Genomic DNA, 19,401 nt, shown 5'->3' with positions numbered 1-19,401 from the left:
TATGTTTCTGATTTTGGGATTTAAAACAAATAATTGACTGCAAGGATCACTAAAAGAATCAAATTTGTACAAGTTTACTCTTCGTATTAAACTGCAGACTAAATGTTGCCAATTCTGCTGTCAACAGGAATGACTTTTTCACCCGACTTTCTGAGTCAACCACCCAACCATAGACATATGATATCGATTAAATAAAAACAAGTAGCCTCTTTTTGACTCTCTCTTTCGAAGGAAAATCTCTCAGGCCAAAAGCCAAACAAAATTCGAAATGACTTCATAAGGTGAATAATGGTGTCACTTCTTTATTTCTCCTGAGGTAGTGACAAACAATTTCAGGAACAAAATTTGTTTCTGTGAGTTTAACATATCAGCGGTAGAACATTGATGGTAAGGTCACCCACCGCCAGGCGGAGCATGTATCAGTATGGTTTATCATTAATTGTTATCACTCCATTTATGCAGGTGTTTGTTGCCATGGCTACTCATGCCATCCTCCAACAGTTGATGTGAATACTTTGTGTTGGTGTGACTGCAGGTAGAGTACGACCTGGAGAAGACAGAGAAAGACCACATCGTGGTGGCCAGCTCTGACCGCATCGAGCAGAGTGCTGTCCCCTGCTGCATGGCCTGGTACCCCGCCGTCACAAAGGAACACTTCATCGTCACCGCCAATAACCAGGTCAGTGCCAAACAAAATGGTGGACGATCGTCACCGCCAATCACCAGGTCAGTGGTAAACAAAATGGTGGACGATCGTCACTGCCAATCACCAGGTCAGTGGCAAACAAAATGGTGGACGATCGTCACTGCCAATCACCAGGTCAGTGGCAAACAAAATGGTGGACGAGGAAAATGACACTGAAAGACTGACGCCTAACATAATGAAAGATTATTGTTGTAAGGGTTCATGGTAAAAATATAAAAAGTGTAAAACAAACTGCTTTTCTTAATGCTGCAGTTTCGTTAAAGCTTGTTGTTGATGTTTAATGTCAACAGTTCAAGTTGAAGCTATACAACGCCACCACCAAGATGTGTCGCAAAACTCTCCTGGGACCAACCTACGGCTCTCCGGTCCAAAAGTGAGTCTTTGACGTGCAGTGTCTGATGTTACGCTGGATGCAACAGTAAGGTTAAAGTTTTGGTGAGAGATTGTGAAGGGGTCGTGTGTTGATAGAGCAAAGTAGGTGCAGGCTGGGTAGGGAGAAATTTGAGAAAACAGGGTTTTTACAAAAAAATGGGGTGAGGGGTGGTGTTTGTTTAAACTGTGAGTTTTACTTTTGAAATTTGTAAAAAAAAAAATTGTTTGTTCAATCAAACGTTTTCAACATAAGGGGCAAAACAGTTGAAAGCAGAACGAAGAATAATGTGCTGAGAAAGAAATTGAACACGTTATAATGTGTGTTTCAGACTGGCCATTGTGCCCACCAAGGGTCAGAGCGGCAACTGCTACGGAGCGTACATGACGGAGGACAAGGTCGGACTGATCATCATGCCGCTCGACGGCAACCCCCACAATGCCATGGCTCTCGTCGCTCATCCCAGTGGGGTCAGTGCTGGACAGTGTATAAGTGTTTGGTGTGTGTGTGTGTGTGTGTGTGTGTGTGTGTGTGTGTTGAGAACTGCACATTCTCACAGAGTCAGCCAGTAAACAGTGATGCGTTGTGTGCTGCAGGTGGCCGCTATGTCGATCAGCCATGACGGTCGCTACATCTTCACAGCAGGGGGCACTGACGCCACGGTGCACATGTGGGAAGTCAACAGCATGTGAGTCACTCTTCCTTTCTACCAGTCACAGTCTGTATAGTGACATTAATCACACCATACATGACAATACTCGGTATTTCCTAGTGCTCTTACCTGACATAAATCTAGTGCTGTCGGTGCTTGAAACATTCTGACTTCAGTACTCCTCCAGTTTTCAGAAACTTTTTAATTGTGCATATTGGGTCTGATTGCTAATTCTTTGAAAAGCAAGCTTCATCATCATCAGCATATCATCATCATTGTTGTCATTGTTATCGTCATGTTTATCATTATCATCATCATCATTGTTGTTGTTGTCGTCGTCATTATCATCATCATCATCATGTTATCATCATCATCATCATATCATCATTGTTGTCATTGTTGTTGTCATTGTCATTGTCATCATCATTATCGCCATCAGCATCATCAACATCACCAGCATCACGAATGTCCTGACGACTCTGCCTGTGTGTGTCAGTGCCCTAGAGGCCCAAGCTAGACTAGGCGGGGCGGACCTGATCCCCTTCACCATCATCATCATCATCATCATCATCACTATCACTATCACTATCACTATCACTATCACCATGATGACCAATGTGACAATGACTGTGTGTGTGTCAGTGCCCTCGAGGCCGAGGCCAGACTGGGCGGGGCGGATCTGATCCCGTTCATCATCATCATCATCACCATCATCATCACTATCACCATGATGACCAATGTGACAATGACTGTGTGTGTGTCAGTGCCCTAGAGGCCCAGACCAGACTGGGTGGGGCGGACCTGATCCCGTTCTACGGGCTGATGGAGGGGGGGCGTGAGGGAGAACTCTTCGCTGAACTCGAGGACTTCTTCTACTACGCTCAGATCAGGAGGTCAGTTGCTCCTCCTGTTTACCCCCGCCCCCCCCCTCCCCATCCCAATTTAAGACTCACTCCCTTCTAAGACCATGTTTTCTCAGACTTTCTGTTGGAAAGCTCTATTGGAAAGCTCTGTTGGAAAGGTCTATTGGAAAGGTCTATTGGAAAGGTCTATTGGAAAGGTCTATTGGAAAGGTCTATTGGAAAGGTCTATTGGAAAGGTCTGTTGGAAAGGTCTATTGGAAAGCTCTATTGGAAAGGTCTATTGGAAAGGTCTATTGGAAAGGTCTATTGGAAAGGTCTATTGGAAAGGTCTATTGGAAAGGTCTATTGGAAAGCTCTATTGGAAAGCTCTATTGGAAAGCTCTATTGGAAAGCTCTATTGGAAAGCTCTATTGGAAAGTTCTATTGGAAAGGTCTATTGGAAAGTTCTATTGGAAAGGTCTATTGGAAAGGTCTATTGGAAAGCTCTATTGGAAAGGTCTATTGGAAAGGTCTATTGGAAAGCTCTATTGGAAAGCTCTATTGGAAAGCTCTATTGGAAAGTTCTATTGGAAAGGTCTATTGGAAAGGTCTATTGGAAAGGTCTATTGGAAAGGTCTATTGGAAAGGTCTATTGGAAAGCTCTATTGGAAAGCTCTATTGGAAAGCTCTATTGGAAAGCTCTATTGGAAAGCTCTATTGGAAAGCTCTATTGGAAAGGTGTGTAAATCTCCTCCCATTATAAGACTCTCTCCTCTTTAAGATGTGAATGTTTAAAGTTTTTTTGGCAGTCTTAAAAGGGGGGTTCCATTGTAGCGGAAAGGAAGTTGTCGGGTGGTCAGTTGTACTTGTACCCCCCGCGGGTTAGGGGGAAGAATTTACCCGATGCTCCCCAGCATGTCATAAGAGGCGACTAACGGATTCTGTTTCTCCTTTTACCCTTGTTAAGTGTTTCTTGTATAGAATATAGTCAATTTTTTTAAAGATTTTAGTCAAGCAGTATGTAAGAAATGTTAAGTCCTTTGTACTGGAAACTTGCATTCTCCCAGTAAGGTAATACATTGTACTACGTTGCAAGCCCCTGGAGCAAATTTTTGATTAGTGCTTTTGTGAACAAGAAACAATTGACAAGCGGCTCTATCCCATCTCCCCCCTTTCCCCGTCGCGATATTACCTTCGTGGTTGAAAACGACGTTAAACACCAAATAAAGAAAGAAAGAAAGAAAGTGGTACTTGTTTTGCTTCTGTCCGGGGGTGGGGTGGTGGTGATTGATTAAAATGAAGCCTTCTCTCTAATTACTTTGCCTTCGGTTGTGTGGTAAGCGCGATAGGTTGTGAGGGCGTAGAGTCTTGATGTGTTAGGCAATATTGGTCTACAACACACCCAGCGCCATGGTTGGTACATGTTAGCCCAAGTGTTCATGCTTTAGATAAAAATGTCCATCAAATACCCGTGTGACTTGGAATAAAGGTTGCGAAAGGTGAACATTCGCCTAACAGGCTTGAGGTTTGCTGGTCGATGTGAATGCGTGATATATTGTGTGAAAAATTCCATCTCACACGGCATAAAGCGCTTTGAACTTCGGATAAAGCGCTATATAAATAAAGAGAATAGTTTATTTACTATTTTCCATTTGTTCTCACGCGCATATCTGACAACATGTGTGTCTGTGTGTAGAAAACCAAAAGAACAATTTACATAATATATGACGCAGGTAAATAAAAAGAACCCGTCCTGAAGAATGTAAAAGGTGTGTGCGGTGACGCTGTTGTATTTTCTGTTACTTGTTGTGATAACTGTGGTGTGTGTGTGTGACAGCCAAGGTGTAAATGCAACGGATGACCGCGGAGTGTCCACCACCATCCCCCTGTCCGAGGTGCCCTTCGTCATGCGGGCACTGGGCTTCTACCCCACGGAGCAGGAGGTGAGGATGCTGGGTGCAATCTGCCCACCGCCGTGGGCACAGTCTGGGAAAGTTGATTGTGCCGTTTCCGTTCACTCTCACCTTCACTTGATTGTCCCTTCTCCATTTACTCTCACCAAGATTGGGGGTGGGTGAAGGATGATTGGGGGTGGGGGTGGGTGAAGGGTGATTGGGGGTGGGTGAAGGGTGATTGGGGGTGGAGGTGGGTGAAGGGTGATTGGGGGTGGGTGAAGGGTGATTGGGGATGGGGGTGGGTGAAGGGTGATTGGGGGTGGGGGTGGGTGAAGGGTGATTGGGGGTGGGGGTGGGTGAAGGGTGATTGGGGGTGGGTGAAGGGTGATTGGGGGTGGGGGTGGGTGAAGGGTGATTGGGGGTGGGGGTGGGTGAATGGTGATTGGGGGTGGGTGAAGGGTGATTGGGGGTGGGGGTGGGTGAAGGGTGATTGGGGGTGGGGGTGGGTGAATGGTGAATGGGGGTGGGGGTGGGTGAAGGGTGATTGGGGGTGGGGGTGGGTGAAGGGTGATTGGTGGTGGGGGTGGGGGTGGGTGAAGGGTGATTGGGGGTGGGGGTGGGTGAAGGGTGATTGGGGGTGGGGGTGGGTGAATGGTGAATGGGGGTGGGGGTGGGTGAAGGGTGATTGGGGGTGGGGGTGGGTGAAGGGTGATTGGGGGTGGGGGTGGGTGAAGGGTGATTGGGGGTGGGGGTGGGTGATTGGGGGTGGGGGTGGGTGAAGGGTGATTGGGGGTGGGTGAAGGGTGATTGGGGGTGGGTGAATGGTGATTGGGGGTGGGTGAAGGGTGATCGGGGGTGGGGGTGGGTGAAGGGTGATTGGGGGTGGGGGTGGGTGAATGGTGAGTGGGGGTGGGGGTGGGTGAAGGGTGATTGGGGGTGGGTGAAGGGTGATTGGTGGTGGGGGTGGGTGAAGGGTGATTGGGGGTGGGTGAAGGGTGATTGGTGGTGGGGGTGGGTGAAGGGTGATTGGTGGTGGGGGTGGGTGAAGGGTGATTGGTGGTGGGGGTGGGGGTGGGTGAAGGGTGGTGGGGGTGGGGGTGGGTGAAGGGATGGAAGATAATGAGGTGGCGTGCAGTGAGGCGTGTTGTCTGTGTGTGTAGAACGAGTGGCGTGCAGTGAGGCGTGTTGTCTGTGTGTGTAAAGCGACTTGTGTGTAGTGACACAGCGTGTTGTCTGTGTGTGTAAAGCGAGTGGTGTGTAGTGACACGGCGTGTTGTCTGTGTGTGTAAAGCGAGTTGTGTGTAGTGACACGGCGTGTTGTCTGTGTGTGTAAAGCGAGTGGTGTGTAGTGACACGGTGTGTTGTCTGTGTGTGTAGAACGAGTGGTGTGTAGTGACACGGCGTGTTGTCTGTGTGTGTAAAGCGAGTGGTGTGTAGTGACACGGCATGTAGTCTGTGTGTGTAGAACGAGTGGTGTGTAGTGACACGGCGTGTTGTCTGTGTGTGTAAAGCGAGTTGTGTGTAGTGACACGGCGTGTTGTCTGTGCGTGTAAAGCGAGTGGTGTGTAGTGACACGGCATGTAGTCTGTGTGTGTAGAACGAGTGGTGTGTAGTGACACGGCGTGTTGTCTGTGTGTGTAAAGCGAGTGGTGTGTAGTGACACGGCGTGTTGTCTGTGTGTGTAAAGCGAGTGGTGTGTAGTGACACGGCGTGTTGTCTGTGTGTGTAAAGTGAGTGGTGTGTAGTGACACGGCGTGTTGTCTGTGTGTGTAAAGCGAGTGGTGTGTAGTGACACGGCGTGTTGTCTGTGTGTGTAAAGCAAGTGGTGTGTAGTGACACGGCGTGTTGTCTGTGTGTGTAGAACGAGTGGTGTGTAGTGACACGGCGTGTTGTCTGTGTGTGTAAAGCGAGTGGTGTGTAGTGACACGGCATGTAGTCTGTGTGTGTAGAACGAGTGGTGTGTAGTGACACGGCGTGTTGTCTGTGTGTGTAAAGCGAGTGGTGTGTAGTGACACGGCGTGTTGTCTGTGTGTGTAAAGCGAGTGGTGTGTAGTGACACGGCGTGTTGTCTGTGTGTGTAAAGCGAGTGGTGTGTAGTGACACGGCGTGTTGTCTGTGTGTGTAGAACGAGTGGTGTGTAGTGACACGGCGTGTTGTCTGTGTGTGTAAAGCGAGTGGTGTGTAGTGACACGGCATGTAGTCTGTGTGTGTAGAACGAGTGGTGTGTAGTGACACGGCGTGTTGTCTGTGTGTGCAGAACGAATGGTGTGTAGTGACACGGCGTGTTGTCTGTGTGTGTAGAACGAGTGGTGTGTAGTGACACGGCGTGTTGTCTGTGTGTGTAAAGCGAGTGGTGTGTAGTGACACGGCATGTAGTCTGTGTGTGTAGAACGAGTGGTGTGTAGTGACACGGCGTGTTGTCTGTGTGTGCAGAACGAATGGTGTGTAGTGACACAGCGTGTTGTCTGTGTGTGTAGAACGAGTGGTGTGTAGTGACACGGAGTGTTGTCTGTGTGTGTAGAACGAGTGGTGTGTAGTGACACGGCGTGTTGTCTGTGTGTGTAGAACGAGTGGTGTGTAGTGACACGGCGTGTTGTCTGTGTGTGTAGAACGTGTGGTGTGTAGTGACACGGCGTGTTGTCTGTGTGTGTAGAACGAATGGTGTGTAGTGACACGGCGTGTTGTCTGTGTGTGTAGAACGAGTGGTGTGTAGTGACACGGCGTGTTGTCTGTGTGTGTAAAGCGAGTGGTGTGTAGTGACACGGCATGTAGTCTTTGTGTGTAGAACGAGTGGTGTGTAGTGACACGGCGTGTTGTCTGTGTGTGCAGAACGAATGGTGTGTAGTGACACGGCGTGTTGTCTGTGTGTGTAGAACGAGTGGTGTGTAGTGACACGGCGTGTTGTCTGTGTGTGTAAAGCGAGTGGTGTGTAGTGACACGGCATGTAGTCTGTGTGTGTAGAACGAGTGGTGTGTAGTGACACGGCGTGTTGTCTGTGTGTGCAGAACGAATGGTGTGTAGTGACACGGCGTGTTGTCTGTGTGTGTAGAACGAGTGGTGTGTAGTGACACGGAGTGTTGTCTGTGTGTGTAGAACGAGTGGTGTGTAGTGACACGGTGTGTTGTCTGTGTGTGTAGAACGAGTGGTGTGTAGTGACACAGCATGTTGTCTGTGTGTAGAACGAGTGGTGTGTAGTGACACGGCGTGTTGTCTGTGTGTGTAGAACGAGTGGTGTGTAGTGACACGGCGTGTTGTCTGTGTGTGTAGAACGAGTGGTGTGTAGTGACACGGCGTGTAGTCTGTGTGTGTAGAACGAGTGGTGTGTAGTGACACGGCGTGTTGTCTGTGTGTAGAACGAGTGGTGTGTAGTGACACGGCGTGTTGTCTGTGTGTGTAGAACAAGTGGTGTGTAGTGACACGGCGTGTTGTCTGTGTGTGTAGAACGAGTGGTGTGTAGTGACACGGCGTGTTGTCTGTGTGTGTAGAACGAGTGGTGTGTAGTGACACGGCGTGTTGTCTGTGTGTGTAGAACGAGGTGTGTAGTGACACGGCGTGTTGTCTGTGTGTGTATAATGAGGTGTGTAGTGACACGGCGTGTTGTCTGTGTGTGTAGAACGAGTGGTGTGTAGTGACACGGCGTGTTGTCTGTGTGTGTAGAACGAGGTGTGTAGTGACACGGCGTGTTGTCTGTGTGTGTAGAACGAGTGGTGTGTAGTGACACGGCGTGTAGTCTGTGTGTGTAGAACGAGTGGTGTGTAGTGACACGGCGTGTAGTCTGTGTGTGTAGAACGAGGTGTGTAGTGACACGGCGTGTTTTCTGCATGCAGATTGAAGACATGGTGAACGAGGTGAAGTTCAGTCAGTACGTGCAGACGGGTCAGTACATGGAGGAGCTGGACCTGGGCACCTTCATCCGACGTGAGTCCCTCCGCAATAGTGGCCCAGTCACAACTAGCAATTCAAGCTTGCATCTTATCCATATATTTTGTTTCATTGAAATACTGACTCGTCTCTTTTGTCTCGCGTTTCACCCGCCATATCTCGGGGTCATAACAGGCACTTCACGCTTGCTACTTGAAGCCCGGGCGGTATTGAGTGTTTGACATGATTGCATGGCTGCATCATGTTTAGAGATGCAGTGGTTGTGAGCAGTGGGTGGAATTATGTGCAATACAGAATGTTGGATGGATAATTAGGATTCTGTGCCTACACTGGTTAGTACTAGCAAACGCTATAAGAACATCTATCATATAATGAATATGGGGTTTATATCGCGCGTATTTCGTGGGTACAGTTCTAAGCGCAGGGATTTATTTATTTTTAATTTTTATTCTTATTTTTTTATTTTTTTTTTTATTTTAATTTATTTATTTTTTTATTTATTTGGGTTTTTTTTATGATGAAGATGCCAATTAGCAGTTACACACACTTAAGATTAAGAACCAATTATTTAAGAATTGTGTTTATCTTTATGTGTGAGAAGTGTACGTCAACCATCGTCCTGCCTTCGGTCTGTCCCCGGAGAAACTGCAGTGGGCGTTCGACACTCTGGGAGTTCCCTCCCCTGCTGGCGGCGCCATTGACCGTGGGGAGCTGTTGGACATGCTGCAGAGCAAAGGTCAGGGGTCAGGGTGCACTGAAAGAAAGAATAGTTTGCTGTCTGTCAGTTTTGGGTGCAGCAGTCCATATTTGTGGTGCTGTACATATAACTGGCTGAAATGAGTTTCAGGCTGTATGTTGGCTTATTGTTTTGTAACATGATTTCATTGTGAGTAAACTGACCGGTACCCTGTGTGTTGTGTTGCCAGGAGAGCACATGACGGAGTACCTGACCACCCTGTGTTGTGATGTTCATTGTGATCAGTGTGTTGTGTTGTGTTGTGTTGCCAGGTGAGCACATGACGGAGTACCTGACCACCCTGTGTTGTGATGTTCATTGTGATCAGTGTGTTGTGTTGTGTTGTGTTGTCAGGAGAGCACAGGACGGAGTACCTGACCACCCTGTGTTGTGATGTTCATTGTGATCAGTGTGTTGTGTTGTCAGGAGAGCACAGGACGGAGTACCCGACCACCCTGTGTTGTGATGTTCATTGTGATCAGTGTGTTGTGTTGTGTTGTGTTGCTAGGTGAGCACAGGACGGAGTACCTGACTACCCTGTGTTGTGATGTTCATTGTGATCAGTGTGTTGTGTTGTGTTGTCAGGAGAGCACATGACGGAGTACCTGACTACCCTGTGTTGTGATGTTCATTGTGATCAGTGTGTTGTGTTGTGTTGTCAGGAGAGCACATGACGGAGTACCCGACCACCCTGTGTTGTGATGTTCATTGTGATCAGTGTGTTGTGTTGTGTTGCCAGGTGAGCACATGACGGAGTACGAGCTGGCGGAGTACCTGACCACCCTGCTGGGCTTCAACCCGGAGGGGGGGAGCAGTGAGATGCACGATCTGGACACCGCAGTGGCCGGAGACGTCATCGACCAGAACCTGCCCCACAACATCAACGCCACCATGTTCGCCCGTCAGATCCTCGGCTTTGCTCTCTTCTCAGACTCGCCTCAGGCCCTGGAGTAGAGGGCGCTCCGAGCACTTCAGGCTGTTCAGTGTAGAGGGCGCTCCGAGCACCACAGGCTGTTGAGAGTAGAGGGCGCTCCTGGCACTGACTCCTCCGCCTGATGAAGAGTGGGAGACTCTGTCAACATTTTGTGGGGCTGTTTGTTTTGTGTGGCTCCGAATGGTGTTGACAGCTGGGAGCTGGAGGTACTGGTGACAAGGATGAAGTGTCTGCTCCTTTCACTAGTTTCAGCCGGTTTGTGATGCTTTTCAGCTGTACTGGATTGACCGTGTTGGGAAGTTGAACGAGAAGAGTTGAGGGAAAAGGAAAGTGAAAAGTTATGCTGGCTTTCAAAGTTACTCATGACTAATAATTATGAGGGTGTGTCCGTTCCATCCTAAATTCATTGTGCAACACCCAACACTTCTGGTTGCTCAGGTTGAGAGAGAAAGTCTTTGAGAGTGAACACTCCATGTGATTTATTCGTAAAAATGCAAGCAAATTCTGGAAGATGCATTTATCAACACGGTTGAATGCAAACATTTTGCAACCATTTAGTTTGAAGTCATCATAATTTAACCGTGGACACAAAAATGTTCTGTGGTCGAAGTTTCTGCTTCTGTCCTGACATCTGTTTTTGACAAACATTCATTTTGACCAACTTTGTTTTGTAACTCTAGAAGTTGATTTATGTGATGAGAACAAAAACTGTGATGTGTATCCGTCCATTTGTTGCACAAGTACATGTGGTATTTTTTGTATTTAAAAAGATTTATCTGCTTCACACAGGAAGAGTGTCTTAGCTCTCTGTGGAAGAAAAAAGATCATGTGGAAGTATTACTGTCTGTTTATGTAAATAAAATTCCATGTATTTTGTCTATTGTTTGGTCTGAGTATTTACTGTGTGTGTGAGAGAGAGAGAGAGAGAGAGAGAGAGTGTGTGTGTGTGTGTGTGTGTGTGTGTGTGTGTGTGTGTGTGTGTGTGAGAGAGAGAGAGTATTTTACTGTGTGTGAGAGAGTGTGTGTGTGGGAGAGTGTGTGTGTGTGTTTGTTTGAGAGTGTGTGTGTGTGTGTGTGAGAGAGAGAGAGAGAGTATTTTACTGTGTGTGAGAGAGAGTGTGTGTGTGTGTGTGAGAGTGTGTGTGTGTGTTTTTGAGAGTGTGTGTGTGAGAGTGTGTGTGTGAGAGTGTGTGTGAGAGAGAGAGTGTGTGTGTGAGAGTGTGTGTTTTTGAGAGTGTGTGTGTGAGAGAGTGTGTGTGTGTGAGAGTGTTTTTGAGACTGAGTGTGTGTGTGTGTGTGTGAGAGTGTGTGTGTGAGAGAGTGTGTGTGTGTGAGAGTGTGTGTTTTTGAGAGTGTGTGTGTGAGAGTGCGTATGTGTGTGTGTGTGTGTGTGAGTGTGTGTGTGAGAGTGTGTGAGGGGAAGAAAGGGGCACGAGTCTCCTGACATGGTTTTGACATGATTAAACCTTTAAGTTGCAAACAAGATCTGAGAATTGAAGGGAAGTAAGCGCTCTAAATACATATGACGTGCAACAGGAGCCGTTAAGTGAGAGTTATGCGGAAGCAGTCTCCTGTAGCCGAGATGCACTGAAATGAACGCGCAACGTTGACCTTCATCCTTGCACATCAGTTTAGGTGACAGTGGAGAATGATAGGAGATTGGCTCCACACAACTCTCACTTACTCTTGGTGTATGCCGTTAGAGCGCTTACTTGCCTTTGTTTCTCATATTGCGCTCTACTTAGACACACACAAAAAATAGTCTGTTTACGGTAACATAGGCACACACACACACACACACAAAAATAGGGTCGGTAGGTCGGGATTTTTTTTTTTTTAATTTTTTTTTTTTTACATATTTTTCAGTTATTTTGCCACAAAACAAAGACCTTTTTTTTTCTTTTTTTTCTCCAAATGCCCCCCAAAAAAGTCCAGGGTCGCGCGAAAAAATAGGGTCGGTCGGGATACCGTAAACAGACTTTTTGTTGTTGTTGTGTGGCCTTACTTGATTACGATTCCCTGCTAACACGGAGAAGAATCTGAGCAACTGGCACCATGCAGGACACTCAATCTCCACTGCCAGTGCGTCGTCGGTCCTGCTGAAGTTACATTATGTGAGCGGAGCCCCTTAGCAACATCCTCTGTGCACGCTCAACAATTTCAGTCTGTTACACAATATTTCACATCAATAAGCATCAAACATTTTGCAAAACTAGATCATCGTGATATCCAGGTGTTGTTGTTGTTGTTCAAAACTAGATCATCGTGATATCCAGGTGTTGTTGTTGTTGTTCAAAACTAGATCATCGTGATATCCAGGTGTTGTTGTTGTTCAAAACTAGATCATCGTGATATCCAGGTGTTGTTGTTGTTGTTGTTCAAAACTAGATCATCGTGATATCCAGGTGTTGTTGTTGTTGTTCAAAACTAGATCATCGTGATATCCAGGTGTTGTTGTTGTTGTTCAAAACTAGATCATCGTGATATCCAGGTGTTGTTGTTGTTGTTCAAAACTAGATCATCGTGATATCCAGGTGTTGTTGTTCAAACAGACTAGTATACCATAAATTTAAACTAGTTTTGAACACAGTGTGATATAGTGCTAGCACATGGTCAACATTAGTGTTCATTTGAATACAAAAACGTTCCATTGTACATATCTTGTCACGTACGTCACTAATGTCTATTTGTTATCAGCGAAAACATCTGCTAATTAACCAAAGGAAGAAAAGTGTTTTTGCGCAGTGTTTGGTTTGTGTGTGTGTGCGCGTGTGCGCGTGCGTGCGTGCGTGCGTGTGTGTGTGTGTGTGTGTGTGTAATGATCGGCATGCACAAATGAAAAACAAACAAACATGAGCGTATACGGACAAACGGCACTTCTAGTCCGTTCAATTCAATGAATACGGTGAACTAGGAAACGGAGAAACGAGATACGGAGAAACGCAATACGAAGAAACAAGATACGGTCAATCGGGAGTACACCGCAATTTCATCGTCTGACAAGATGTCATTATATCACTATCCCTGCAACAGCAAGCTCTTGACAATTAAGCTCACGGACTGCAAAAGGGGTCACCGTGACATCACCCGGCTGAGTAGTCACCGGCAGCCTTGTTTGCTTGCAACAACAAACTCGGGTAGCCGTTGGCAGTGGAGCATGAAAAATTCATTATGCAGGCTTGTTTCATTAGCTGCAGATAAAAAATAGATTAAATAGAAAATACAGACTAGACACATTTTTTCTTCTTGTTCTAGATGACGTTCTCGTAGCTTTCGATTGTCACGCAATTTGCCTGCAATCAAATGTACTGTGCAAAAAAAAGTATCGCATAGTTAGTTTGATGAATAATGTTATTGACATTCAGGGGCGGACGAGGGGGGGGGGGGGGGGCACAGGGGGCACGTGTCCCCCCCCCGAAAAAAAAAAAAAAAAAGAAGAAGAAAAAAAAAGATTTTGCTATGCTGATTCTATGACCATTTCTAAGTTCAAATGGCACCAGATGGCACCATTTTGCTTCTTTGGGCAAAATATTTTTCCGGGGGGGCATGCCCCCGGACCCCCCTAACAAATTCGGGCGCTTCGCGCCCATCACATTTCACTTTCGATTCAAAGTGCCCCCCCCCCCCCCCCCCCTTACAAAGCAACTGATCCGCCCCTGACATTTCATTCTTTCGAACAAACAATACATAAGTCGGACAGAAAAGTTTTTGAGCTTTTTCGATAGCACAGATGGCATGTCTTTATTTGCTGGATTTTGCAGTTATTCATTGAGCGTGACCTTCACACAAACCAAGGTCAAAGTCAGTAACGAGTATGGCTTCCACGTGAGTCAATTACAGCTTGGCATCTCCTTGGCATGGAAGCAATGAGTCTTCGCAATGTCTGTTGGGGAATGTTGTCCCACTCTTGCTGTAAGGCCTGAAGAGTTGTCTCCTGTTGGGAGGGGCGTTAACTCTCGTATTGAGACCGGCCCCCGTAGCGCAGTGGTTAGCGCATCGGGCTGCGGGCCGGGAGGTCGTGGGTTCGAATCCCATCAGGGTCATGTGGGTTTTTCGGGCTACGGTCGGCTCCTTCCCAGAGTGGAAGTGCTATGGTTCCTATGGGAAGGCTGGGATCACACAGCCGAGTGTCATTCACTTAACGAATGCGACTTTGAGGGTGCTCAGGTTCTGTATACCTGACCAACACCGCAGGTGCGGCAGTTCTCGGGCCTGGTTGACGCCAGGATATTATTATGACAGTAAGCGTAGAGTGCTGCCCTGTCACGTAGTCTCAAACCAAATTGGAAATCCAAAGCATCGTCATCCTCATCTCATTAATCATCCACAATATAAATTGTCCTTGCTCTTGTGGCCCTTCATGCCCGGAGCTCTCATGGTGACCTTGGTCTCAGTGTTCCTGTTCGATCCTTCCCTGAATAGTAGTTCTGCTGTCAGTCTTCAACGTGTGACGTTCTGGGGTTCTGGGGGGTCGACGGAGGGACGTGGTGGCGGTGCTCTCTGGAGGGGACGCTCACTCAGTCTGGCTCCGCGACTTAAAAAAAAAAAGTCAATGTCGTCAGTAGGGGGCATAGTAGGTAGTGGGGCTGCGTCCGTTAGCTCGGGACAGACCCACTACTGAACACCGTCGAAGTTAATCAGCAGAAGTGCAGTGTCAATTTCCGAGGGTAGCCTAGGCTTACCGCAGCGACCCGACACCCCCCCCCCCCCCCCCCCCCCCTGGAGCGTCTGTAAAATCGACAAGTCTGGCAGCGGAACGAAATTCAGAGGTGGTTGGAGCAGTGAGTGCAGGGACGGGGCGGTGTGAGAGCACAACGGGACAATGGAACAGGTGTAAAGACGGGGGAAAAAAACAACAAAAACCACTCGCATTGAGCCTTCTTCCCAGTTCATCCCATGCGTGTTCAATTGGGTTTAAATCTGGGGAGAGAGAGGGCCAGGGCAGAGTGTTCACGTTGCTGGCGGCCAGGAAGTTTGTGGTGAGTCTGGCGGTGTGGGGTCTGGAGAGAGAGAGAGAGAGAGAGAGAGAGAGAGAGAGAGAGAGAGAGAGAGAGAGAGAGACTTTGGGGTAGCGCGACTCTGTTGCTGCTAGCTTTCCACTGGGAGAAAGCGACCCAAATTTCCAAGCGATGGGAAAATTAAGTAATGAAAAAATTTTTTTTTTTAAATCTAATAGATCCCTTGACTTTGGGGTAGCGCGACTCTGTTGCTGCTAGCATTCCACGTTGGAGATGACAAGAAAATATCGGGCGCATTTACGTGATTCGTAAAACATTTTACACATCGCGGGTTAACAGTTGTTAATATAATGTTTTTACCGAAAAAAAACTTCCCACAAGAGTACGACGGGGTTGAGACAAAAGTTTGTTTTGTTCGGCATACGTTTTCATCAAATCTTCGATATCATGCTCACAGCCTTCGTTTTGCATTTTTGTTGCAGCTGAGTGCATTTACAGTTCAAAAATCCTCCTATGGTAGTAAAACAAACCCAAAACTACCCAACGACGACATCTGTGAAGCTCGACAGTTTCTTGTTCACGCGAGTGCATAAATTAACCTAGTTATTACGTGGTGTTTGGTCGGAGTTCGATTCAACCACGGACCTACATTCTACCGGATGGCTGTCTCAGTGCGCGCTCTCTCTCTCTCGCCTTGTCAGGCAGTGAGAGAAACGAGGTCAAACCAACTGCTGGGGATCGATCACATCCGGTTTCAATTCCACCAGCAATGTCGTCTGCAAAAACTTCAACGTCGACGACATTCTTCGGGTAAAATGAAAGCTATTACTATGTTTTCCGCGTATAACTTATGAACTGTTGATTTTATAATATTGAAAATCTTCTTGCTTACGTTTTTTGTTCTCCCTGTCGCCGTAAATACTCGCTTTGTCGACTGTAAGTTGTGCAACAGTACACTTGCAGACTTTCCTACTCCTAGTCTACTAAGCTAGTAGTTTGCAAACTTTGGCTTGTTTGTGTTCTCATTAATAGCCTTTTTGTTTTCAATTCGTATAACAACTATGAATATTTCATAGACGGTTTTTTTTCCCTCACAGGACGAGGACAAAATGATGAAGAAAGGGGAAAAATGAAGATTTTTGCTGTGTTTGTTGGGCCAAATTTTTTTAAGTCCAAAAAAGGTGAGAAATATTCATAACAAATTCAGTTTTGGGTCTTTTTCAAATCTGTTTGATGCATCTTTTCTGTGACCATTGTGGCTATGCACTGACACACAAAAAAGTGGAGAAAGGGGAGAAATGAAGATTTTTTCTTACTACATCACAGTCAGGGATTGTTGACATGTACATTGTCAAGAGGTCAAAACAAATTTTAAAAGCTGTTGGACACTGCCCTAGTGTTGCTTTAATCAAAGCGAGTCTGGAACAATAGGTCCACCCCACCAAAAAGTCAACATGGAATTAGTTATGATTTTTTTAGCCTATTGGCTTGGGTACGGCAATGCCAAAAAGGTGGGAAAGGTTAAAAATAGTCATAACAAGTTCACTTTTGGGTCTTTTTCAAATCTGTTTGCTGCATCTTGTCTGTGACCATTGTGGCTATGCACTCAAAGTAAAACAAAAGGGCAGAAAGGTGACAAATGAAGATTTTTCCTTCTTACAAGACAATGTGTGATTTGGCACATTTTGCCTCAGTCTTTATCAAGAGCCTGTCTAACCCACTTTGAAGCTGTTGGAGACTGCAGTAATGTTCCTTACATCAAGGCGAGTGCACAATGGTGCATTTCTAACCCCCCCCCCTAATGTTCACTTTAATATCAATCAATCAATAGATATTCAGTCACAGTTTAACTAACTCATTCACCCTGATCACTCACTCATCCATCCATCACAACAACACTGCACACACTCGTGACACTGCCTGCCTTCCGCACTGGGAAGCCGCTTCGCTTCGCAACAACAACAACAACACTGAAAACTCGCCGGGAAATACCCCCACGTACCATACGTGTCCTTGTTTCTTCCGACTAATATCAACTTTGGAAAAAAAGGACAAAACTGGATGAACAATTCTACGGCCCCAGCAATCTCATTACTCTGAAAGGGGAACCGGAAGTGGCTGGTCCCCAGGTTTCGAAGTTGACCGATATTCCCACTAAAGTGACCTAGATCCTGAGACAGCCATCCAGTAGAATGTAGGTCCGTGATTCAACTGAGTGATTCCGGCTTCCATTTTGTTTTACACAAACTCATGATGACGTCTGACATAGTTTGCTAGTGACGTGTCTTTTTGTGCATGATGTGGTGATCACCTGATCTAAATTTAGATCCAAAAATAGGCCAAGACCAGCCGGGTACGAGTACGAAATTAATTCGTAAAAAAATCGCAGTTGGGTGCAAGTCAATGAAACTTGGTAGTTCTTCTAACGGATAGCTGCCTGAAGTATGACTAAAAGCCCCAGGGGCTCCGTGCACCTGGATTTGACAAGTTCAGTACCTTTAAAGATCGGCTGTAGTTCAGAGAATTTCCTTCAAATAAAAGCGCAGGCTGAGCCGAGTTCGTATACATGCAGCGATTGTTCTTGGGCCATGAGCCCTAGTACTACGCTGGCGTTGGCTCACATGTATGTATAGCTGAAAGCTTATGGGTGTCGGCAGGCGTTTGCGCTTATGTCGTCATCAGTTTGTGTACACAGAAAGTTGTGACATCCGTCACCCTATGGGAGGGGTGAAGGCAACATTGTTGTTCATCTGTAGAAAGTTGTGAAATCCGTCACCCTACGGGAGGAGTGAAAGCAAAATTGGTCATCACAGAGTTTGTGTAACACAGGAAGTTGTGAATTACAAAATTGTTCAACAAAAACAACATAGGTAGAATTGTGCAGGGTCAACTGCAACAAACTCAAACAGAGCCATTCATACCTTTCTGTATTTGAGTGACTTATATACCGACATTTTTATTTCTTATTTTCAGCACAGGTGTAGGAAAAATCATGAATCAAAATGTTATTTATTTTCTAATTTAACATTTTTTTTACAAATATGACCATGGTCTTTTAAACATACAGTGACATTAAACATTCTTATGTTAAAACAAAGAAAAAAGAAAAAAAGCTTTTGTGCACAAATCAGAAAATACATTGTACATTTTACCTACAGGCCAAACAGTGTCCGTGGCGGCAAAGGACCTATATTTTTAGATCAGTCACTGTGGCAAGTTGTCAAGAACGTTAACAGGCGCTTGCATTTGGATGTGTCCACTGATAGTAGGTTTGGTTGTGATCATGATCAATCAGAATAATGTAGGAATAAAAATGTATGACAGTTTGGTATGATGCCATGTAATTCACATATGCTGAAATATGATATTATACATCATATAATATTAATATGGCTAATGTTATGTAAAATCAAAATACCAAAATCAAGCACCTATTACACGGATGTTCCCAGCTTTCGATTAAGTTGGCAGCTAAATAGGTCATGACCCTCGGTCACGGCTCTCCCTGTATTTAGGTCCCTGCTGCCAACGCTACAGCGCGCGAGCAACGAAAAGCAGTCTCGCCCCGCGCAATACTACCGCATACAATGCGTAACGCAAGTGTGTCAAATGTGACCACCCCTTTTATGATAGCAAAGAGGGCAAAGGTGCCCCGTATGATTTCCGTTCTTTTCTGTGGAAAAAAAAGCAGGTGTGTGGATGGATCGTGTCGCAATTCCGTTGCGTTCACGATACCAACCTACGTCTGCGGGATTTGATTTGGTTGTTTAATTGAGGAGACGTTTTCCGGGGAGTCTTGTACGTTGTAAAGTTTCATATGTGTCCGTGATTGTTCGACCACACGCGCACATTCAGGAATCGGCGGAAATCGACATTTTTTGGCCTCGGACATACGTACAGGGTTGCTCGCGCACACCGTGCACACGATCGACCCACGTCCCCCACCCCCACTCCCACATAAATACACACGGTGACATACTCTGTCAGTGATACTCTATCTCTGGCTGGCTGGCTGGCTGGCTCTCTCTCTCTCTCTCTCTCTCTCTCTCTCTCTCTCTCTCTCTCTATCTCTATCTCTCTTGTATGCTTCTTTAGTTTTTTTTTACATTTAGTCAAGTTTTGACTAAATGTTTTAACGTAGAGAGGGGAATCGAGACGAGGGTCGTGGTGTATGTGCGTGTGTGTGTGTGTGTGTGTGTGTGTGTGTGTCTGTCTGTCTGTCTGTCTGTGTGTGTGTAGAGCGATTCAGACTAAACTTACTGGACCGATCTTTATGAAATTTGACATGAGAGTTCCTGGGTATGATATCCCCAGACGTGTTTTTCATTTTTTACATTTAGTCAAGTTATGACTAAATGTTTTAACATAGAGGGGGGAATCGAGACGAGGGTCGTGGTGTGTGTGTGTGTGTGTGTGTGTGTGTGTG

General features: G+C 46.2%; 1 protein-coding gene across 5 annotated transcripts in view; it reads left to right on the top strand.

Moving 5' to 3' along the window:
- LOC138976749 (cilia- and flagella-associated protein 251-like) overlaps positions 1–10,895 on the top strand; it is a 41,903-nt gene extending 31,008 nt beyond the window's left edge. For 3 of the 5 annotated variants that reach the window (XM_070349635.1, XM_070349636.1, XM_070349637.1), the window contains exons 19-27: positions 536–679; positions 997–1,079; positions 1,408–1,546; positions 1,673–1,764; positions 2,493–2,621; positions 4,408–4,513; positions 8,293–8,383; positions 8,949–9,083; positions 9,823–10,895. In XM_070349635.1, the coding sequence (XP_070205736.1) occupies positions 536–679; positions 997–1,079; positions 1,408–1,546; positions 1,673–1,764; positions 2,493–2,621; positions 4,408–4,513; positions 8,293–8,383; positions 8,949–9,083; positions 9,823–10,037 (1,134 nt within the window). In that variant the 3' untranslated portion in view covers positions 10,038–10,895. Of the gene's footprint in view, positions 1–535; positions 680–996; positions 1,080–1,407; positions 1,547–1,672; positions 1,765–2,370; positions 2,622–4,407; positions 4,514–8,292; positions 8,384–8,948; positions 9,084–9,355; positions 9,493–9,822 lie in introns of those variants that run through there. The other 2 variants (XM_070349638.1, XM_070349639.1) reach the window with 2 other exon arrangements.
- Positions 10,896–19,401: the final 8,506 nt, after the last annotated feature.

The sequence above is a fragment of the Littorina saxatilis genome, linkage group LG9, assembly GCF_037325665.1.
Source record: "Littorina saxatilis isolate snail1 linkage group LG9, US_GU_Lsax_2.0, whole genome shotgun sequence".
Lineage (NCBI taxonomy): Eukaryota > Metazoa > Mollusca > Gastropoda > Littorinimorpha > Littorinidae > Littorina > Littorina saxatilis.
The sequence above is the reverse complement of the archived record's forward strand: the minus strand, read 5'-3'. Positions and strand labels throughout refer to the sequence as shown.